The sequence below is a fragment of the Monodelphis domestica genome, chromosome 7 (assembly GCF_027887165.1).
Source record: "Monodelphis domestica isolate mMonDom1 chromosome 7, mMonDom1.pri, whole genome shotgun sequence".
Taxonomy (NCBI): domain Eukaryota; kingdom Metazoa; phylum Chordata; class Mammalia; order Didelphimorphia; family Didelphidae; genus Monodelphis; species Monodelphis domestica.
This window is the reverse complement of record NC_077233.1, coordinates 84804611-84824036: the sequence shown is the minus strand read 5'-3', so window position 1 is coordinate 84824036 and position 19426 is coordinate 84804611. Positions and strand designations below refer to the sequence as shown.

At 37.5% G+C, this 19426-nt stretch overlaps 1 protein-coding gene across 2 annotated transcripts in view; it reads left to right on the top strand.

The window, feature by feature from the left end:
* Nucleotides 1-19426, top strand: part of RAMP3 (receptor activity modifying protein 3) — a 46022-nt gene that overhangs the window by 1133 nt on the left and 25463 nt on the right. The window contains exon 1 of one of the 2 annotated variants that reach the window (XM_056804878.1): nt 5418-5511. The exons of the other annotated variant lie outside the window; for it this stretch is intronic. Coding sequence (XP_056660856.1) covers nt 5463-5511 — 49 coding nt within the window. The 5' untranslated portion in view covers nt 5418-5462. Of the gene's footprint in view, nt 1-5417; nt 5512-19426 lie in introns of those variants that run through there. 2 annotated transcript variants of the gene reach the window in all.

The following is a 19426-nucleotide window of genomic DNA, read 5'->3' as shown; positions in this document are numbered from 1 at the left end:
GGGACGGAGGAGTAGACGAGCTGGCTCAGGGCTGGAGGCGGGGTCTCCTAGTCCCAGGCTGGAAAGGGGAAGTGGACTTGGGGCCAGGCGGAGGTGGTCTGGGGATTCTCTGACCAGAGGCATAATATACCTGGAAGGAGGCTGGACTATGGTCAGGGAGAGGGATCTGTGATTTAGAATGCAGAGCTGAGGTGCAACGTTTTTCTTTTTCATTTGATTCTTTTCTTTTGAGGATGGGAGGTGAGGGGGGAAGAGGCCAGTTGGAGAGGAGAGTGAAGAGATATGTCCAGAGAACGCGTCTGATAAAATTCCTATGGATAGAGATGGGCTACAATCAAGTCAGTGGCCTTGGGTTACAAGCCCGACTTTGTTATTGGCTACGTATGTGACAGTGGGCAAGTCATTTCCCTTCCTTAAATACACCTCTCCTTATCTCTGAAAAAGACCAGATTGTATGGGATAGTCTCTGAGGCCCATTTCAGAGCCAAGAGTGTTCCTGTTAGCAAAACCAGAGAGAGCTCCTATTTTTTGGATTTTATATATTTTCCTCTTTTACCTTAGTGGTGGTGGCGGCAGTGGCTACAGTGTCAAGGGGAAAAAGAAGACTGGTAGTTTTGAGCAGGCTAGACTTTTCCCCCTCCCTCGTTTGTCCTTTGAGGCTGACTGTTCTTTGCATCCCTCCATGACTTTTCAGTAAATGGGAGATCAGAGGGATGAAAGGCACCTGTTCTAAGGGTCCTTGGAGGAAGAAACTTCCCTCTTCACCTTCGCTGGGGTTTTGGAACAGCTCAGAGGCTGTGGCTTGGACACATTCTCTCCTCCCTTCTTTCCCCCAAGGAGTGACATCTCATACCAATGCTGGAGTTTTTATGGCAAGGATTGCCTTGTTTAAACATCGGATCTCAAGCCAACCCTCTTGCCACCCACTGTTTACTAGTACAGTGCTCTGCACACAAAGGCCTTAATAAATATTTGTTGAATTGAATTGTATTAGATTCCCTGGATTGAGAATGAAAGGCATGGAGGAAAAATGAGATGGGAAAATACGAGTTGGGGCAAGGGTTTAATTAAGATCCATTTCTCATAACTGAATAGATTGTGTAAGAACTAAAGCCTATTTGTCGTGTGTGAGTAAGGACTATTTTTTGGCGGAGGTGGAGGAGCTGGTGGTGGTGTGAACTTGAAGAGGGACCCTCACTTTAATGAGGAATAATTGAGAGTGATATTAAAGTCCAGAAATCTATGAGAAACAAAATGCATTTCTATGTGATATGGAAAGAAGAGAACATTGTCTCAAATAGTGGTCACTCACTCCACCCTAACCTCCCCAAATCCAATTTCTCCTTTTACTTAAAGCTTTCTTGGTAAGGAAAGGTCATGACTTCATTTAGTTTGTACTAACTTGGCTGCAAATTGATGCCATTTTTTTTTAACCCAACAAAGTTTCTGCCATGACTACCCCAAAGGAGTTATATTATATTTTTGGTTTTATGTATCCTTTAATAAAAGGATGGTGGAAATGTTTTTGGTCTTTATGATGTTCTGGACTTTGAGGGTTAAAAGTGGTGAGGTGGTGTGATAAGGACAGTTTGTATAGGCTTGTTTTAAAGTTGGTTTTGAATGTGTATGGATTTGTGAATTGTGTGTGTACCTGCCTCTCTGGCTTGAGGGCTAGATGGAAAGTGAAGGAAAGGATCCCCCCACCCCCAGTTTTATAGGAATAGCTCATTAGAAGAACTCCATTTTGTGATTTAATTCTTAAAATTCCCAAATTCTTCATGACTATTTAAAGGAGATAGCAAAAAACCATGAAACCTCTTTGGATTAAAAAATATTATTTTTGAAGATCCTTGAAATTAATTATTACCTTCATTCATCTGGGGTTCCATGTTATTATTAATAAAAAAGTATGTTATACCACCCTTCAAATGTATAGACGTGTTTGTAGATTTCATCCTTAAATGTAATATTTGCCTAGGCCAGATTTTTCACTGTAGCGCAGGACAGCTAAAGCTGGAGCATATATACTTATAGTAGGAGGTTCTTATTCTCTTGAGTGTAATTTATTAAATGACCCCCCCCTCCATCCTCCCATAGGATGCACTAATTTAAGGAATGCTTTTGGTTTTAAAAATTGAAACTGCTTTGGTTTTAATATGTTTGTTATTCTTCCCGCCCTTTTATTATTTTTCTTGGACAATTTCTAGAGATTAACAGTCTGTTATTGGCAGCTAGTTGGCACAGGGGATAGAGTGCCAAGCCTGAAGTCAGGAAGATTCATCTTTCTGAGTTCAAATCTGGCTTCAGATACTTTCTATTTGGGTGACCCTAGGCAAATCATTAACCCAGTTTGCCTCAGTTCCTCCAATGTAAAATGAGCTGGAGAAGGAAATGACAAACCACTCCAGTATCTTTGCCAAGAAAATCCCAAATGGGGTCACAAAAAGTTGGACACAACTGAAATGACTCAGCAACAACAAACTGTGCTATTTCATGCTGTGGAACTGTGGCAATTGAGGATTGGGTATTTTGTTTAATATCCCTACGTAAAATGGATGTTATGGGACAAAGCTATAGGACCAAGGTTGTATAAATAGGTGGATAACTGGCTGAATGACATTTTAATGCATTTTTCCAGTTTGGTTACAATGTTAATGTGAAATGACTTGATTGGAGCAACTTTGTGGGGATATTCTATGGTTTTTGAGCATAATTTATTTAGGTTAACTTATAATATTGCAGATAGAATTCACTTGTTCTTCAAGAATCTTAGTAGGATTATTTCAGTAGAATGTAAGTCCCTTGAGTTCAGGGATTATTTTTCTTTATTGATTTTCTGTGTCTAACACTTAATATTGTGCCTTTGACATTATTTTAATAAGTGCTATTTTGTGTGGAATGGGTTGTGATCATGGGGTCTTTAGGTCTGGAAGGGACTTGAGACATGATTTAGTCCAACTCCCTTATTTTACAGATGAGCTAATTGGATCAGGAGAGTGACTTGCCCAAGATCATATAGCTAATTTTTGGCAGAACTGATAGTGGAGCTGGCCTGTTGGTTCCTGGTTCATGCTTTGTTAATGATATCCACCCTACTTCCTTCTACCGTGGAGATCTTAGCTTATTTATTTTTATTTCTGCGCAACTCACTTTGCATCTGTTTTTTTGCCATTTACTGCTCCCCTGTCTCTGTAGTCTGGAAAGTCATTGTTTAAAACAAAAGAAGCAAATGCAACACACACTAGTTATTTTTAGGGTCTGTATGTTCTTTTCTAGCTTTAAGCAGCAAAGAACATTACTATTTTTATGTTGTAATCTCATCCATTTAATAATGTAACAGGTAGTGTGAGTGAAAGGCACCAATTTGTGAAAACTGATTCCATGTATTCACCACCTGGCTGAAGTGAGTTTTCTTTCTAGAAAGGTATTTAGTCATTTGCTGAATGTTTATTTGTTTAGGTTCATTATAGATCTATTATGGAGTCACGAGTGTCATTATTCAGTATAATTTGAAAAGAACAAAGCTAACCAAAACCTTTAAGGGATTCCAGTCTACTATTCTGGCTTTGAGGGAGTGGATCAGGGGAAAACTGGGAAGGGTAAGGGAATACAAATCCATTAGGCCCCTCTTCATTTCTTCCTTGACACAAAAGGTATCTTTCTGCAAGCAAGAGCTTTTTATTTGATCTGCTCTGCTATCTTTACTATTAAAGCTATATGCTGGATTTGTAAGCTCCTGGACCGTAATCTAGATCGCCCAATCTAAAGTCATCTAGTTCAATCTATATGTACTTCAAAAGGAATCCCCTCTGTGTCATTCCTAAAAAGTAGAAGTCCAGCCCCTGTTGGTACATCTCCAAGGATGGGAGCCCCCTACTTCCCAAACAGCTCATTCTTCAGAGAAACAGAAAAAACCCTTTATAGACAAAAGGACTTGATTAACAGCTTCGACATAAACTTTCTGGCTGCATTGGTAGAATTGACCTTTGGTGTTAAAGTGAAGAAGTCTGGCCCCTGATTTGTTGCTCATATCTATTTTAGTTTTGAAAATCAATATCATTCTGCATAGCTAACACAGAATGGGGATCTCATGAACTAAAAAGATGGGAATTTCATGAATTGCACAGGACTTTCCAGGTGGTGGCAGCAGAAGATATTCTAAGTACATGCCTTAACTCTTCAAGCAAACTCTTCTTTGGAAGAGAGGCAGTTTGTTACTTCAGTAGGGAAGGGAGAGAGACAGAGAGACACAAGATACTGTCTTTTGGACAGTATATCTTAGCTGCTCAATTTTTGTTTGCCTTTTCTTGGAAAGAAGAGATAGAGTGGAACCTATAGCCTCTTGGAACCTCAGTTTTGTTTTTTGGTGCTGTATTTAAGCATGAGTTTTTTCCAATTGAGAGCCCTATAAATATTTGGAGGCAGTTATTGTATATTTCTGAAGTCTTTTCCAAGTTCAGACATCTTCACTTAATTTAACTAGTTCTTACTTAACTCCTTTCACTGGGAAAAAAAGAGGTCATTCCCCAAGAGCTCCCTCTTTTCCTCTCCTCTTCATCTCACACCACTCGAATGCCTTCCACCACTATCTTCTTCTTCATCTCTGTCATATGACCCTTTCTCCTTTCCAAATCAAGCTCCCCTACATTCATAAGTGATACTGTTCTGTCCTGTTTTCAGTGGACTGTCTCCGATCATTTCCAATGTCTCCCTTCCTCCTAGTTGCTTCTCAGCTACCTATAAATCTACCCTGGTGTTCCCCATCTTAAAAAAATCCTTCATTTGATCGTGCCATCCTTGCTAGCCTTTGTGAAACATCTTTCTTCCTTTTCTCAGCTAAATTCCTTGAGAAAGCAGTCTATAATTGGGGCCTCCCCTCTACTTCCTTGATTCTAAAGCTTATGCAATCTGACTTGACTTTCTCATTCAATTGAAGCCGCTCTCCAAAATCACTAGTGATCTCTTAATTGACAAATCTAATGCCTCTTTCTCAATCCTCATTCTTCTTAACCTCCCTGCTGTCTTTGACACTCTCAGTCACCCTCTTTTGACACTTTCTTCTCTCTAGGTTTATGTGACACCATTATGTGACACTACTGATTTTCATTGCCTGTCTGACTAATCTTTCTCAGCCTCCTTTACTGTATTTTTATCTAGGTCATGCCCACTATCTCTGGGTTTCTTTCTAGGCTCTGCTTTGGTTCCTCTTTGACCACAATATTATTTCTCTTGGTGATCCCATCAGTTCCCATGGATTCAATTATTATCTCTATGCTGATGATTCTCAAGTCTTAAATCAAAACCTAGACACTCCCCTGGTCTCAGATTGGACGCTTTTTAGACATCATGAGCTCAACATGTCCAAAACTGAACTCATCATCTTTTCCTCTAATCCATTCCTTCTTCCAATTTCCAGGTAACTGTGCAGAGCACTACCATCTTCCCAGTCATCCAGGTTAATAATGTGGATTTCCCACTCTTCACTGTCTTTCATCCTTCATATTCAAACAGGTACCAAGTCTTGTTAATTCTACCTTTATGACATTCTTTGTACATACCACCTTTCTCTTCTCTGCCATTGCCACTGCCCTGGCCTTTTGTAAGCTTCTATCATTTGACACTTGAACCATTGCAATAGATTTCTGGTTGGTCTCCAAGCCTCAAATCTTTCCCTAATCCTGTCTATTCTCCATTTAGCTATCAAAATGATCTTCCAAAAATGCTATTCTGACCATCATGTTTTCTCTCCCACATTCATTTAATTCCAGTGGCTTCCTATTAAATATAGGATCAAATACAAAATCTTCTGCTTGGCTTTTAAAGCCCTTTGTTACCTGGCTCCTTCCTATCTTTTCAATATTTTTAGACTTTATCCCTGTCCACATATTCCAGTCTTCGGTGACATTGACTTCCTTGCTTTTCCTTGAACAAGACACTCCATCTCCCAACTGTGCATTTTCATTGGTTCTCATCCGTGCTTGGAATTCTTTCCCTTTTTATCTCTTCCTCCTGGTTTCTTTCAGGTATCCTCTAAAATCCCACCTTCTGCCAGAAGCTTTTCCCTGTCTCTCTTAAATCTAGTGTCTTCCTTCCGAGAATAACTCAAATTTATCCAATATATATCTTATTTGTATATTTACATAATAAATGCTTCATGTATGTAGACTTGACTTGAAACATTTTTTTCCCTTCTTGACTCTTTTCACTCAAAAATGAAAAAGACAGGAACTTTTATGGACATCTAAGACCCAAATCAATATTCTTTTTATCCTTTCCATCTTCTCTTGTTTCTTCCCTCTCTTCTTTTATTTCTACTTAATGATCATTATTATTGATACTATGCTCAATAATATGCAGTCCCTGACTTTAAGGAACTTGTAGTCTAGTAGAGGAGATAACACATATACACAGATATGATGTAATATTTGATATTGTTCAGTTTTGTCCAACTCTTTTTTTTAAACCCTTACCTTCTGTCTTAGAATCACTACTGTGTATTGGTTCTAAGGCAAAGGAGTGGTAAGGGCTAGGCAAGGGGGGTCAAGTGACTTGTCTGGGGTCACACAGCTGGGAAGTGTCTGAGGCCAGATTTGACCCTAGGACCTCCCATCTCTAGGCCTGGCTCCCAATCCACTGTGCCACCCAGCTGCACCCTCTGTCCAACTTTTCATCACCCCATTTGGGTTTTCTTGGCAAAGATATTGGAATGGTTTTCCACCTTTTTCTCTAGTCCATTTTATAGATGAGAACACTGAGGCAAAGAGGGTTAGGTGTCTTGCTCAGGTCACACAGCCATTAAGTGTTTGAGGCCAGGTTTGAACCCAGGAAGATAAGTCTTCCTGACTTCAGGCTCAGAACTCTGTTATAAATATATAAAAAATACAATGAAAGTGCTGGGAAATATAGAATATTAGAGTTGAAAGTAATTTCAGAGGACACATAATCAGATTGCTATCTGCAACACTATACATAGTCTAATACAACCCTCTCTCCCCCACCCTCAAAGTAGTCATTTTGAGTCATTAGAATCTCCGATGGACATCAGAGATCATGGACTTAGAGTGAGAAGGCATCTTTGAGGTCATCTGGTCCAACCACCTCATTCTTATGGATAAAGACCTAGGGAAACTAAGTGACCTACTCCGAATCACTTGGGTAATAAATGACAGAAGTCCAATCTGAATGCAGATACTCTGACTCCTGAGTGCTCTTTTCACAGCTCTATGCTACTTCCTGCTCTTTTCTTCTGACTGTGCATTTTCAGAAGCTTTTCTTGTATTAGCATAATTCCATATTGCCCAAGATTAGTGCTCTTTAAGTCCTTAGGCCAGATCAGGTGATGGGGGTGATGAGAGGCTGCTAGGCAGAGTAGAATGGAGTTGTAGCTCACTCTCCCTTTTTACTAACTAATGCCTAGGAGATAGTGATGACCATAATTTAATGCTTTTTCTTTCCTTACAGGGATAGCATGTGGACTACTCCTTTTTGCCACCAATGGTTGTTCTTTCAAAGCAGGCAAACTAGGATACATTTATGACATTATCTGGGAAATTTTTTTTTTGCCATTTTCTCTTCATAATGGGCTAAAGGATAGAGCAGCATGAGAGGTGATTAAATATGCTATTATTTCTAAGGTTTGGGTAATCATAGTTGTTTACACCTCAGAAAATCACTTTAGAGATTAGCTTAGTTTTGAACTATTGCAAGCATACTTCTGTATTAAAAGTTCCTTAATTAGAACTGCATGAAGGAGAAAATTGCTTTGCTGGCAGAAAACTACATTTTCTCTGGTTTTGTAAAATCTTAACAATTTTCAGTTTCACCTTAAGACTTCTGGCTGTGTGCCATCCAAGTGAAAGGACACAGAAATGAATAGCATTTTTCTGGGACCAAATGTTTACAGCCTTTCCTCTCCTGTTCTCTCCTCTCTTCTTCTCTCCTCTCCTGTCCTCTTCTGTCCTCTCTTCTCCTCTCCTTTTCTTTTATTTTGTACTGATCCTCCCTTCTTTTCCTCATCCACTTTAGTGAAACTCAGTAATCTGTTGGAAACTGAAGTACAAGTTGTTTTGAACCTAGAGTTTCTCTCTGATACTCATGGCATACTGAAACTTGGTTGGTCTCTGGATCCTCCAGATTGAGGGTTCCAGTTCTCAATCTTCCTTCTAGGGATGTGTGAATAAACGGCCAATTTATCCAAAGCTCTTCAAAGCTATAACTGCTTCCTAATCATCAGTTTGTTTAGGGAAATGGCATGCTTCCATTGTTTTTGCCCAAAGTGCAAGCCCATATATGAGAAATAAATGTGTATAATTTTTCATGGAATGGGAAGTATTAGTCTTGTGTATTATAAATACTATGGAATTTGCCTCAAAAGTGCTGTAGAAAATGAAATTGACTTAATGATCAATTTGATCCAAACAACAAAGCAGATAGTCATTCTTCTCTTAACCTAAATATTTTGGTATTGTCTCATTGTTTCAACCTTGTCCAACTTTTCATTAGCCCATTTGGGTTTTCTCGGCAAAGATATTGGATTGGTTTGCCGTTTCCTTCATTTTATGGATAAGAAACCTGAGGCAAACAGAGTTTAAACAGAGTCACACAACCAGAAAGTGTCTGAGGTCAGATTTGAATCCAAGTCCTCCTGACTCCAGACATGGCACTCTATCAACTGTGCTATCTAGTGACCCTTGAACAAATTATTTTTTTTGGTTGGGGGAAGGAGAGAGCTTTAGCCCCTGGAAGGGAGGCAGGAAGGAAAATGAAAAGCTTTTCCTAAAGAAAGTGAACTTGAGGAGAGTTTTGAAGGAAACAAGGGACTCTCCGACGTGAAGATGAGCTGAGATTGAATTATAGGCATAGGGGATGGCCAGTGCAAAGATATGGAGAATGAAAATAGAATATCATATGTGAAGAAGAGCCAGAGGCCTGGTTAGACTGGATAGTAGAGTGTGAGAAGGTGAGTAATGTATGATAAGCTTGAAAAGGTAGACTGGGCTTGATTCAAAAGAACTTTAAGCTGTATGTGATATTAAGGGCATCAGGGAGCCACAGGAATTTATTGAGTGGGTGTAAGTGACGAGTTAAGATCTGTACCTCAGGAAAATCACTTTGTCAGCTGGGCGTAGGATGAACTTGAGAAGGTTAGACTTGGGCAAGGTGACCAATTAAGACTCAGAAAGAGGAATAATTGATGTAGTAAAGTTCTTGTGGGATGGGGGCATGAGGACCAGGTAAAAGAACTCAGGGAGAAAAATGAGCCTGGGGAAAAATAGAACATGCCTCTGAGATGGGAGGAAAAGTTGAAACAAGGATTGATACAGAGATAGTAAGTAGAAAGGAGGAACAAGGACAAAAAACATTTATTGAGCAACTGCTCTGCAATATGCCATCCTAGATGATAGGAATAAAAAGCCAAAATAAAAGCATCTCACCCCTCCCTTCTGCCTTTGTGGTGTTAGGGACAAGTTATATACTGAGAAAAGCAAGTCCCATGTCAAGACAAGGTTCATGTGTGCTAATGTTCTATTCCCCAACTGGATTTTAAGCTTCTTTGCAAAAGAGATTCTTATGCTGCTATTGCATTCCTGATTAGGACCTAGTAAAATGCTCAAAACATAATTAATTAGGAGACACATAATACTTCTTGACCTTATTTTTAGAGAAAGGTTTGGATGGATGCTGGTGCGAGTGCTGGTGTTGAGGCAGCTGGTGAGAAGAGTGCCTTTAGGAAAAACAAGGTTGACCATGTCCAGAGAAAGAACTGGTGAATAGACAGAATTAAGACATAGTTTTATATATACATGTATCTTTTTGTCGAATATGCCCTCTCTAGTGCAGGGAGGAGAGGGAAGAAGATAACTGGCAACTTTAATGTAACAAACAAATAAATAAATAGATAAATTTAATTTAAAAAACAAATTGGGAGGAAAAAAGATTGAACAGAGCGGGCACATGCATTGAAGTCCATGTGAGACACTCATTAATCAGGAGGTGTGGAGGTTGGGTGGACATTAGGGTTGGGGCTGTAGAGTTGGGCATATTTGAGACTTGGAAGAGGATGCATGAGTATTTAGTACTAGTGCATTGTTTGTTTATATATTTTTTCCTTTGGGTCAAAATTAAAATTGATTTCTGATAGTAGTAACCACACTTTTCAGGAACACTGAATTTTCTTCACTTGTTTTGTACACAAAGTAGCAGAAAGTCAGGAACATTTCTATATGAACAGAAGGGCAGAAAAAATGACATGGTTTCTAGGATCTCTCATGGGTCATGTTGAAATGGAAATAGAATTCTGGCTGTTCTAACAAATGTTATGAATAAAAGTTATTGGTTCTTTAAAACTATTATTTGTTACATTTAAGAAATATTTATCGAGGGGGCAGGCAAGTGGCTTAATGGAGTGAGAGTCAGACCAAAGGATGGGAGGTCCTGCAATCGAATGTGGCCTCAGATGCTTCCCAGCTGTGTTACCCTGGGCAAGTCACTTAACCCTCCTTGCCTAGCCCTTACCACCTTCTGCCTTGGAACCAATATACTCTATTGAGTCTGAGATGGAAGATATGGTTTTTAAAAAAGGTTTGTTGAATTGTTTATTAAATTACTGCCAATAATATTTGTATATGTGTGTGAATGTGAATGTGATTATGTATCCTATATAATACATATTTTTTCAGATAAATTAAAGCATCTGGTTTTAGAGAGCCATTCCCCACATTTGCTTTAAATACAACTTTAATACAACTACCTAATGATGAGGAAAAAAATACAAGATTTGGATACAGGAGATTGGCATTCAAATTGTGGCTTTCAAAATGATTAGTTATATGATTTTGCACAAGACACTTGATGTCTCAGATTCTGTTTCTTTATTGTAAATGGAAGAAAAATTCTGCACACAAGATTCTGCACACAAGATTGCTGTACATAAAGCCATTTACAGATCACAAAATGAAGTGCTGAGTTGTTGATATTGAAAGAAGTAGTTTTGGTCATTTCGAGGGAGAAAGAATATGTCATATTGCAAAGTATACTACTACTGAGATTAATTTATGGAGTTCGTGACATACCAAACTACCACAGGGTGTCATCTCCTACAACTAGTCTGGGGCTCTGTTCCTTTTCTTGTGTCATCAACCCCTTTAGTAGAGTAGTGAAACCTCTGGACCTCTTCTCAGGATCAAGCTTTTAAATGGATAAAATAAACCAGGACTACAAAGGGAACCAACCATATTGAAATACAATCATCAAAATGTTAAAAAAGCACATTCACAGACCCTCAAATTAGAAAAATAACAACAAAATTCACTTGGAAGAACAAAAGATCAAGAAAAATGAAAAAAAATATAGGCATGAAGGGGGTCCAGCATTACCAAATCTCAGTCTATAATATGAAAGCATAATCAACAAAACTATTTAATATTAGTTTCAAAAACAGAAAAGCAGATCAATGTAATTAGAATAGACAAATACATACCCTAGTGTTCATTATATTCACAGACTCCAATGATTGACCAAATACTATTTGATAAGTCTTGCTGGGAAAACTGAGAAGTTGGTAGTAGACCGATATCTTGAACTATATACTACAATAAACTAAAAATGAATACATGACCTAAATATTAATGTCATGCCATAAATTACATAGAGGAGAAGGGAGGCAGGTACCTTGTATAACTCTAGTAAGAGGGAGAATTCTTAACTAAACATGGAAGTTTGTCCATGACTTCATGACTCCATTTGGGGTTTGCTTGGCAAAGATACTGAACTGGTTTACCATTTTCTTCTCCAGCTTATATTGCACATGAGAAACTGAGACAGGCAGGTTTAAGTGACTTGCCCAGGGCCACCCAGCCATTACATGTCTGAGGCCAGATTTGAATGTAGAAAATGAATCTTTGTGACTTCAGACCCAGTACTCTAGAATTTAATGGTGGAGCTTCACTGGGAGAGCATGGTTACTCATGCTCCTTAAGAAAATCCCTTTGGTAGCTGAATGGAAAAGGGACTTGAAGAGGGAAAGACTTGAGGGCAGAAGACCAGAGGCTATTAGAATAGTGTAGATATTAGGTGGTTTTATCACATGTTAGTAATTAGAGCGATGTCCCCTCCAATAAGGGTCTTCTCTGGTGCTCTGCCTTGATGGGGAAGTGACAGTTTTCAAAGCATATGCCAGTGGTATGTGAACTTTGCTGCCAAGCTGGAGAAGGATTGAGTTTTGACCAGACAATATGTTTATATTATTATATTATAATATATAATATATAAAAATATAAATATATATAAAATAAAAATTATAAATAATATATTATAATATTATATTATTATATAAATAAACACACAATGTGTGTATGTGTTTATCATCCAAAAACCAGTCTTGCTAAATGTGGAAAGGTTTATCACATGGGTCATGGAATGAATTTTTTTTTCTTAAGCTACAAAGACTCACAAAGTAGGCTCTTAGGACATGAGGATAATGACCTGGAATACTCCTATTAGTGAAATAAAATATTTTTCTTTTTGGAGAAAACATTGAAAGTAAATTCCTTTAGATATTTATAGAATTGCAGAATGTAAGAGACAGTCTAGAAGGGATTGCCTTCAAGATAATTGAGAATTAAATTTTTTGCATTACACTTGCGGTCCAGAGAGACTTACCTATGATTACACAGTTGGAGTTAGGATTTGAACCCACATCTTCTATTACCAAGCTCAATGTTCTTTCTCTTGCACATCAATCTACTCTTTACCTTTTGGAAATGGTAGTAGAAGATCTAGAGAAGATGAAGTAACTTTTTGGTACCCAATTTAACTGAAATTAATCTCAATAATTTATTTATTTGCCCTTATAGAAAGAATCAGAAAGCTTTTAAGTTTAGCCCTTTCATTTTTCAGTGGATTAACTCCTAATATTGGAGCAGGGAAGAGTAGAATGTTCATACTGGAGTTGATTTGTCTGTCATTTAAAGAGTGAGAAGTCAGCTTGTAGGACTGTGAGTAGTGGAGACAAAAAAAAATATGCAGAAACTCTTTGTGTTAATGTCCAATGTACTTACGTTGCTCTAACCTAATTTCTGAAACTTTCTTTTTTTTAGAAAGTTTAGTTTATTAGTTTAGAAAACTAATTTCTGAAATTGTTGACATATAGATGTCAACAATGCTGTTTCTACATTATTGTCTTTCTCTTTGTGCTTGTCACATTATGCTTTTGAGATTTCTTTTCCATGTGCAATCATCTCTTTCCAGCACTTGGAAGATAGTTGTGAGCTTGACAGCTGATGAAGGATCTCCTCTTGTTACTTTCCTTGTGGCACTAAAGTGTGTATTTTGCCTGGAAAGATGTGATATTGGGGTGATTAAAAGTCTCTGGCTTCATGGGTCATCACTAATAGAATTTTCCATAGAATAGAGGAAAGCCAAATAGAAAGATATAAACTAGTTTTTCTTCTTTTGTCTGACATTTTGAATGGTGGTAGCTACTTTGTTTGACAACACATTTTTCATGAGGGTCAAAAATCCTCTGCAGAAGGCAAGAAGGTGAGTAGAGCAGTAAATTCAAGTTGTGGTTGGATTATAGTGAACATTAATGGTGCGGGTAAACTTCCTGGAGTTTGTCCTGGCTGTTTTGACTTAGCCTTTGTTGATGTCCTGAGACCAGTGTGGCCCTCTACAACAGCACTGGATCTTTGATATCACTGATGTTAGCATTCCCTGTAGTGATGTATATTGCAACCCACCCTTGCCTTTCTGTTCTTTGCAACCTATCCACATCCTCCTAAAAGTTTGCCCTGAGGGCCTGCCCCCATGTATGCAAAGGGCCTTGATGTCTCCCAGATTCCAGTAGAGGCCATGAGCCATCAGTTATGCTTCACTTTTGGTGTGACCATTATTATTTTTTTGCGTGGACATTTTTATATTGTTTTTTTCTGTTTAATATGACATAGTATGGCATCATATACCTTTCCTTTCTCTTTTGGATAATGCTCTATTTGAAATCTTACTTGGAATAATATATTATAGAATATCCCCCCAAACTCTGAGACTTTGTCTTTTAGCTAACCTTATATAAATATTTTTACCTAAACTTGTTTAAATCAGTGTAATTCAAACTAAGTAGGAATACTTTTTAAGGTCTTTTTTTCAGGTCTTTTGAACTGATACCCTGAATATGTTCAGGAAATATAGATTGATGGTCTTTTTTTTTTTGAAAATTTTATTTAATGAGATGATTTAGAATATTTTTCCTTGGTTACAAGACTCATGTTCTTTCCCTCCCCTCCTCTATCCCCTCCTGTACCTGATATGCAATTCCACTGGGTTTAACATGTGTCATTCATCAAGACCTATTTCCATATTATTAATGTTTGCACTAGGGTGATAATTTAGAGTCTACGTCCCCAGTCATTTCCCCATTGACCCATGTGATCAAGCAGTTATTTTTCTTCTGTGGTTCTACTCTCACAGTTCTTCCTCTGAATGTGGATAGTGTTCTTTCTCATAGATCCCTCCCAGTTGTTCAGGATCACTGCACTGCCACTAATGGAGAAGTCCATTACATTTGAATGTACCACAGTGTATCAGTCTCTGTGTACAATGTTCTCCTGGTTCTGCTCCTTTCACTCTGCATCACTTCCTGGAGGTTGTTCCAGTTCACATGGAATTCCTTCAATTTATTATTCCTTTGAGTACAATAATATTCCACCACCAACAGATACCATAATTTGTTCAGCCATTCCTCAATTTAAGGGCATCCTCTCATTTTCTAATTTTTTGCCATCACAAAGAGCACAGCTATGAATATTCTTGTACAAGTCTTTTTCCTTATTATCTCTTTGGGGTACAGACCCAGCAGTGCTATGGCTGGATCAAAGGGCAGATAGTCTTTTATCGCCCTTTGGGCATAGTTCCAAATTGCCCTCCAGAATGGTTGGATCAATTCACAACTCCATCAGCAATGAATTAGTGTCCCTACTTTGCCACATCCCCTCCAGCATTCATCACTTTCCATAGCTGTCATGTTAGCCAATCTGCTAGGTGTGAGGTGATACCTCAGAGTTGTTTGGATTTGCATTTCTCTGATTATAAGAGAATTAGAAAGATTAATGGTCTTTTAACACAGCTTTAATATCCTATAGATTTTCTTTTCTTTTTTTTAAACCCTTACCTTCTGTCTTAGAACTGATACTAAGTATTGGTTCTAAGGTAGAAGAGTGGTAAGGGTTAGGCATTTGGGATTAAGTGATTTGCCCAGGGTCACACAGAAAGTATTGAGGTCACATTTGGAACCAGGACCTTCAGGCCTGAAACTATCCACTGAGACACCTCCCTGCCTCTATTATATTGGTTTTTTAGAAGTAATAAATGTAGAGAAATGGTTAGAATCATACATTTGACCAAACTAACTGACAGTTATAACAGGGTTTTCAATATTTGAAAAAGCACATTCTGTTATAACCCTATGTGGTATATAGGACAGATATTTTTGTTCCTATTTTTTAGATGAGGATATAGACTCAGGGAGGTTATGTTATTTCCCTATATATAGTTCATAAGTATTAGAGCTAAGATCTGAGATTTCCTGATTCAAACCCTGGTACTCTTTCTTTTGTTCTCATCTAAGTTAGTGCTAAAAATGTTGAACAGGGCATAAGTAAGGACAGAACCTGGCATAATATATTTAAGGAAGAATGGAGTTCACATCCTGCCTCAGACACTTGCTAGGTATTGGACTTTGGGTAAGTTGGTCATAGTTTTCTCACCTGTAAAATGATGGAGTTAAACTGCAAGGCCTCTAAGGACCTTTGCAGCTTTGGTCCTAGTTTCAAGTATGATCCTATGACTCTATGAGTTGCATTATTTTACATATAGCTTTTATTGTTGGTCTTGTTGTCCACTTTACCATCACAGGTAACAAGACCATGTTCAAGCTTTTCCTTTATTTCCATGAGTCAAGTAACTTTCCCAGGGTCATACATCTAAGAAGAGTCTGAGGTCAAATTTGAACCCAGTACCTTCTGTTTCTAGGCCTTGCCCTCAATCCACTGAGTAACCTAGCTGCTCCTAGGACCTGGATTAAAAAAATTTTTTTTTTTGCATGTAGATGCCATCCCCCCCCCCCCCAACCACATTGTATTTGATGATTAGATAGGGTCCAACCATAGGCATACTGAAAACATGAGCCTACACTATTTTTTTTTCAGAACCAAGTTTTCCATTTTGTCTATATTTATGTTGAATTCTCTTGATTAAATTTTGAGAGCCAGAAGATCTGAGTACAGGTCCTTCCTCTGTTGACCCCTGAGTGTATGATTTCATGAAAATTACTTCCTCTCTTTGGACTTTTCATTTAAAAATCTTTAAAATTAAAGAACTTGATTGTGCCAGAGGGTCTTTCTGGCTCTGAAGCTCCACAAATAACAACAGGTTAATGATGAGCAAGCATTCAAAATGAAGAGCTTTTAGATATTATACTTGAAAAATTTGAGAAGTCAGAACTTGGCTTTAGTAATATCTACATTTAATGTTTGACACTCTTCAGTCTTGTGCTACTCAAATTTTAAGTGTTTCAAATATTGTAATTACTAAGGCTATAAGTAGCAAAATAAAAAGATTTCTTAAAAAAATTAAAGCATAGTCAAATCAACACTACTACTATAAAGAGCTGTTTCTAATGATTGAAATTATTGTAAACGGAAGAAAACTATATAAATCCAGAACTTTAAGATAAGACAATTGAAATGAACTTGTCTCGTTTCTGCATTTTCTGGGATTCACTTTCAATTTGCATATTCCTACGAATAATGGGATATTTCCTGCTTGGAGAATACCATCCCAGGAAAGAGTCTAGCTTTCTAGTTGGCGGGTTCTCAGGGATAAGTCTCTTCAACAGGCTAAAAATATTCTCCCTGCACCAGTTGTTTGCTTCTCCACACTGCACTTTCATTGTGTTGAAGCTATCTGTTTTTAGGCAGACATACTCCTCTGGGAAAATTTCTCTGTCCAAATTCCAGCTTAGTTCTTAAGACCAATGGTTGCACAATTTTGACTTTCTCCTTTCTCTTCTCTAAGAAACCTCATTATTGAAAATGATTAATTTTTTAATTAAAATTATTTTCCTTTGAATTTCTTTGCATTTTCTCTAGGAACACTGAACTTGCATTTCATTTTCTCAATATTTCTACTCTCTGCTTAGCTCTTTCTTGGGACTTGTGAGGTGGGGGAAGAAAATAAGAATAATTCATATTCTGTCCTCAAAGGCCTTGTAAATTAATTGGGCGATTATAAACATAAGTGAAAATATAAGGCAACATGTGCACTATTGAGAAATAAATGTTATAAACATACAGTAAGTGCATAGAAACTGAGAGGAGGAGGAGGAGGAGGGGGAAAAGGTCTTAGTGAACGAGGAAGAGTTCTAGTGAACTGCTGTGGTCAGGGAAGGAGTCGCAGGGTGGCATGACTTGAACTAGTGGTTTCTACATAGGTGGAAAGTAAGAGTTAGTGGGAGCAAGAGAACTTATATGTATATATTCTTTTAATCTGTAAGCTTGATTAAGATAGAGTTCATGATTTACCTAAACTTTATATCTACTCTGATCTGCAGAAGGTGGTTAGTATTAAATAATTGCTATATAATTATATAGTTATATATCATGTCATGCTTTAATAATATACATATATTTGGTATTTCTTATATTTATAATTTCCAAATTTGTCATCCAACTACATGCCTTGATGATAAATCAATATGCTCAGATTTAATTGCGTTGGTGCCTATCAGTTTCACTCATGACAAATGACAACCAGAAAATAAGGAGAGGGACCCTGGCCCCTGAGACAGCCTTTTAGAAGAATTCCCTAGAGCTCACCAAGGGACTTCTCTGTGGAGGACTGCCCTGGAGTTCGGACTCCCCAACTTTGATCTCAACTTTGTGAACTAAGGTAGGTCTCCACATTGGTGGAGCCTTCACATTAGTAGGGCAGTCCCTTAAGTGAACCAAGACAAAGGAAGGCATTTAAGGGAATAATGGCATCTGGTATCATTCTGAAAGGAATTCCCTGGAAGAAATTTCTCATATTTTGAGATTAGGAGAAGCTCCTGGTTCAACTGGGAATGACCAGAAAAAAAATCAGGGAGCAATTTAAAAAGAAGTAAAATCTGATTTGGAAGAATGTTTTGTGTTGTCTTAATTGTTGAACTAGAAACTGTAAACTTGTGCTAACTTGTTAAAAGGAAAAATTCAGTGGAAATGAAGATTTATTCTATAGACATTAATATTATTATTATGTAATAATAATATTATTAATATATATTAATTCTATAGATTATTATATATAATATATATTATATATAATATATATTAATTCTATAGAATTATATCTAGATATAGATATCTATATCTATATATATAGAAATCTCAGAATATACATTCTGAGATATGATTAGGAAATAAAGACTAGAGAACTTAGGCAAGTAGAAGGAAGTAAGAGAAATGTTGGATCGGAATATGAAAGAAACAAGACAAGTGAAGTTAAGCAAATTGTAATCTGTTTGCACAGAGTTTTGGAAAAGGAAATTTGAAGAAGGGCTTTGATCTTATTTAGATAAGAAGGATATGAGAAACTTTATTTGATTATTCTTTATGATATAGAAAATATAGAAATATAGTTGCCACATTGAATTCAGTATAACATGCTGAAATTTTGTCCTTGAAGGATCATTAGAAGGGTATAATTAGTCCTTTTGTAGGAAGTCTGCATTCATAATTATAGAGGGATAAAAATATAAGATTGTCATTTTAAATATTTGGTGACAGACGAACTAAAGGTCAATTTTCTTGGGACTGTAATTTGATATTGTTCCAAGTTTTGGTTTTAGGTATGATTTTCTTGATGGTATTAAGCCAATAATTCACAATCCAAGGGGAATGCTCTGTGCAGTGAGGTCTGAGAACTGCTATAAGTGGATGTCTGTCCCTAGAAAAAGTTGAGGGAATGACTCTTGAAGTCTGTCCAAATTCATATTCTTTATTTCCATGACACTGTCCCTTTTGTCTTCTGCCTACCCTTTCCTTTTGCCTTCCTATGCAATATTGGTTTTTACAGCATTGGACTTTCCTTTCATCACCAAATGCATCTGTGACTGAACTTCTTTTTGATTTTGGCCCAGCCTCTTCATTAGTACTGGAGCTACTTGTAGTTGTCCTCCACTCTTTCCATTAGCGTATTGGACCTTCTGATGTGATGGGCTTATCTTCCGATGTCATCACTTTTATTATTTTAATTCTGTCTTTTTTTTTTGGCAAAGTTTTCTTGGCAAAGATAACAGTGTTTTGCCATTTCCTTCTCTCTGACCTTTTGTCAGAACTCTCTAGTAGGACTTCTCTTGGGTAACCCTGCATAGCATAGCTTATAGTTTCATTGA